This window comes from Triticum aestivum, chromosome 2D (assembly GCF_018294505.1).
Source record: "Triticum aestivum cultivar Chinese Spring chromosome 2D, IWGSC CS RefSeq v2.1, whole genome shotgun sequence".
Classification (NCBI taxonomy): Eukaryota; Viridiplantae; Streptophyta; class Magnoliopsida; order Poales; family Poaceae; genus Triticum; species Triticum aestivum.
The window spans coordinates 623,166,651-623,168,172 of NC_057799.1; the positions used below are offsets into that span (position 1 = coordinate 623,166,651).

Sequence of the window (1,522 nt, forward strand, 5' to 3'; positions counted from 1 at the left end):
CCCGGAGTCCCAGATTACACCGCGCTCTCCTCCTCCCTGGCCATCGCCGAGACGAAGCGCCGCAAGCCGTTCCGTTCCATCCCACCAGCCAAGAGTTCGTCCGTCCCGGCGGGATTGTTGGATCGATGGCCGCCATGAAGGTCGTGCTGAAGCTGGACCTGCACGACGACAAGCAGAAGCACAAGGCCATCAAGGTCGTCTCCACTCTCCACGGTAATATATAATCCCCTCCCCTGCTTCTTCTTCTTCTTCTTCTTCTTCTCCGTCCCGTCGTAACCATGCATGCGCTCGCTGATCCAGTCTGAATTCCACACCAGTTCTGTCACGCGCTCGCTGATCCGTATCTGAATTTCGCTCTCTGACCATGAGAACTGTTACTATATTCTCAGGTATCGACCAGATCGCCGTGGACACCAAGGACGACAAGATGACGGTGGTCGGCACCGTCGACCCCGTCCACGTCGTCGGCAAGCTTCGCAGCAAGCTCTTCCGCACGGCGCACATCCTCTCCGTCGGCCCGGCCAAGGAGGAGAAGAAAGATGACGCCAAGAAGGACGACGGCAAGAAGGACCCGACCCCGGTGTACCCGCCGTGGTACCCGCCGCCGCCGCCGTACCACTACCACCCGCACCCGTACTACCACGGCCACAGCGCCGAGGACGACCCCAGCTCCTGCGTCATCTGCTGATCGAGTGCACATTTCGTAGCTGGCCGTCCTGCCTGCCGATCGATCGGCTTGCCTGCACCGGTGATGGACGGCGTTCGGTATATACATGATGTAGGCGTGTACGTTGCGCCGGTGATCCGGCAGCTCAGCTGTGCATCTGCTTAGTTTGTAACGTGTATATACAGAATTACAGTATATTGTTCAGAAAAAAATCAACAAATTGTTAAAAAAAAAAGAGGTGTGGAGAAGGACCAGATACAACTGCTGCAGTAGTTTTTTCAGAGAAAGTTCATGGATTGCCCCCAAATTGGTGATAAGAAAGTATTGAAACAAATAAACCGGAGGTGCAGCAGATTGAGCGAGTCAGCCACAAAGAGAAGATAATTTCAGGCGGCTAGCTAGATTGGTCGCTCGTGCATCTTTTTCATTTACCAGTAAAAAGTTTGAACTCTCAAGCCCACTAGAGAGTTGCTTTCAGTCAGCCGGTCAGTCATCCCGACTGACAAAGCGAAAGGTTCCCAAGCTTTTGGACTGTTTTTATTACTCACGTGTGTTTTCTTCGGCACAATTATGACCTAATAAAATTGCTAACCGTCCATCTCACAAAATATACATTGTTAATTGCATGTCTTAATCGCTGCTCTAACTGCATGGGGTTTTCATTTTCTATGATTGTATCGAAACATCTTTTGTGTTTTACTAACGGCTGCGAAGCCATGCACATGTTAGAGCATCTACAGTCGGGCGCCTCAAACCCGTCTCATACGGCTGGGCGGGCCGTCCGGTCACGTTTTTTCGACTTAGATGGGCTCCTTAAACGGATCTCAAACGCCCGAGCTAACCAGCCCAAATATG

General features: G+C 52.0%; 1 protein-coding gene across 1 annotated transcript; it reads left to right on the plus strand.

Annotated features, from left to right (window-relative positions):
• LOC123055065 (heavy metal-associated isoprenylated plant protein 39) lies at positions 1-991 on the plus strand. The gene is made up of 2 exons (XM_044478973.1): positions 1-213; positions 390-991. The coding sequence occupies exons 1-2, from the start codon at positions 126-128 to the stop codon at positions 686-688; spliced, it is 387 nt and encodes a 128-aa protein (XP_044334908.1). The 5' UTR covers positions 1-125; the 3' UTR covers positions 689-991.
• The last annotated feature ends 531 nt before the right edge of the window (positions 992-1,522 follow it).

Coding starts and splice junctions, on each gene's coding strand:
- LOC123055065 (XM_044478973.1), top strand. CDS start 126: ATGGCCGCCATGAAGGTCGTGCTGAAGCTGGACCTGCACGACGACAAG. Junction 214..389: donor GGTCGTCTCCACTCTCCACG/GTAATATATAAT, acceptor CTATATTCTCAG/GTATCGACCAGATCGCCGTG.